Consider the following 1,958-nt stretch of genomic DNA (forward strand, 5'->3'; position numbering starts at 1 on the left):
GTGTAGAAATGGAAGACAGCGCTTATAAATGTCCCAAGGAAGGATGCAATAAAAATTTTCGAAAAGAAAATTTGCTGCAAATGCATATCAAACATTATCATCCTGAATATTCCAAATTTCTGGGCTCTACCCCAAAAGTTGAAGATTTAGCTTATGCAAGAACGATCGGGGAATCAATAGAAGATATAATTCCCAAAAAACCGATGTTCGTGGAGAAAATGAATAAATCTGCGAAAAAGAAATCTCTTCCTGAAAAATCTCCATCTACTTTATTACAATCAACATTGAATAATATGCAACCAACATCTCCGTCAATACCTGGTCCAGTGATGCCGGAAGAAGAGGAAATGGATCAATTAACAAAGTGTAATGATTCGCAGAAGGAGGATATGAAAATTGAAACAATGTCACCTACATCTAATCATAGTACGGAGATAGATGAAGATATTGAAAAGAAAAGGGAGAATGTTTGTGCATTGTCCCCTGGTACATTATTTGACATGAAAATAAAAGAAGAAAAAGCTCAAGGTGGCATTAAAACTCTGTTGCCTGTAAGACCAGCATCGGAGGTGCAAAGGACCGATAGGACAAAACCTCTGGATGATATGACGCACAGTGAGCGCGCAAAAAATCAGAAAAAAAGATTTACCGAACACAATGTAGATTTGTCAGTTAAAACAAAGAAGCGACATGGTAAGAAACTTCCACATTTTTACAAGATTTTGCCTTCTAAAGCAAATTCTATATTTCATTAATTTATGAAAAAAAATTACATAGCATTCAATATTTCTTTGGATAGGTATGCCAGATCTTACCGATAATTTCGGTGATCTAGATGACAGTGCTATGGATGTCGAAGGACCTACGGCACTTATGTATAGATATAGTCGTAGAAAATCCGACTCAAAGAGCGACGAAAATAGCCAGAATAGTAAGTGCGAGCGTTTTGCCGTACTTTACAAAGCCATACGTTACGAAAACAATTATTTTGTTTTAGATATGCTTTTTTTCTTTAATTTAACTATGCAACTATGTACTTGGGATTCTTTAAAGCAGGAGATTGTATAATATTTACTATTGTATTATTTCTGTTGTTTCTTAGGTCAACTAAATGATCGCATTGATAAAGCTGATCCCCTAAAAGGGGATGCAATCAAAACAGATATTAATAATGATGCAGAAGGTACATTGTTTATTTTTTTTTTTAATCTTTTATTGACTTTGTTTCATGATTTCACGTATTGCCAATTTTATTTTCGTTGTTACATTTTATTTTATATGCTCGCAAGAAATACACATTAGTACTTAATATACACCTCTCACATGTCTACTGTAAAATTTTATATGTAAATTTTAAATAAATAAATGTGTTGACTTCGTATCATAGAAAGTGAAGGAGTGATGATGATGATCAATGGAGAACTGGTAAAAGTAGAACAGCTTCGAAGAGAAGAAATAATAAATTGCACGTGTGGCTTTATGGAAGAGGACGGTTTGATGATACAGTGCGATCTTTGTCTCTGCTGGCAACATGGTCATTGTAATTTCATTGAAAAGGAAAAAGATGTTCCTGAAAAATACATTTGTTACATATGCCGAAATCCACATCGACAACGGCCTTCTAAGAAATATTTTCACGATCAGGACTGGATTAAGGAAGGAAAGTTGCCAAGGTAATTTATTCACACATTTATTTACACTTCTTGTATGATAATTATGTATATATAATAATCTATTTGTTATTTTTTTTTATTTGCAGTTTACCTAATCGAACTCGAAATCAGTATATGATCAATCAAAGGACTGCAATGTTGAAGCGTTCTTATGACTTGGTTGCTGCACTTTTACAAATCCAACAACTTCTTCATAGTTTGCGTGTAAAAATCAACGTAGCGCAGTAAGTTATATCTTTTTTTTTTTTTTTTTTTTTTTTTTTTTTTTTTTTTTTTTTTTTTTTT

At 32.7% G+C, this 1,958-nt stretch overlaps 1 protein-coding gene across 1 annotated transcript in view; it reads left to right on the plus strand.

The window, feature by feature from the left end:
* LOC108690986 (PHD finger protein 20) overlaps positions 1–1,958 on the plus strand; it is an 11,416-nt gene that overhangs the window by 7,916 nt on the left and 1,542 nt on the right. Inside the window, exons 10-14 of the mRNA XM_018198564.1 lie at positions 1–693; positions 800–931; positions 1,103–1,183; positions 1,388–1,673; positions 1,760–1,897. The exon at positions 1–693 is cut by the window's left edge and continues 13 nt beyond it. Of these exons, the coding sequence (XP_018054053.1) occupies positions 1–693; positions 800–931; positions 1,103–1,183; positions 1,388–1,673; positions 1,760–1,897 (1,330 nt within the window). The remainder of the gene's footprint in view (positions 694–799; positions 932–1,102; positions 1,184–1,387; positions 1,674–1,759; positions 1,898–1,958) is intronic.

Source organism: Atta colombica, unplaced genomic scaffold, assembly GCF_001594045.1.
Source record: "Atta colombica isolate Treedump-2 unplaced genomic scaffold, Acol1.0 scaffold38, whole genome shotgun sequence".
Classification (NCBI taxonomy): domain Eukaryota; kingdom Metazoa; phylum Arthropoda; class Insecta; order Hymenoptera; family Formicidae; genus Atta; species Atta colombica.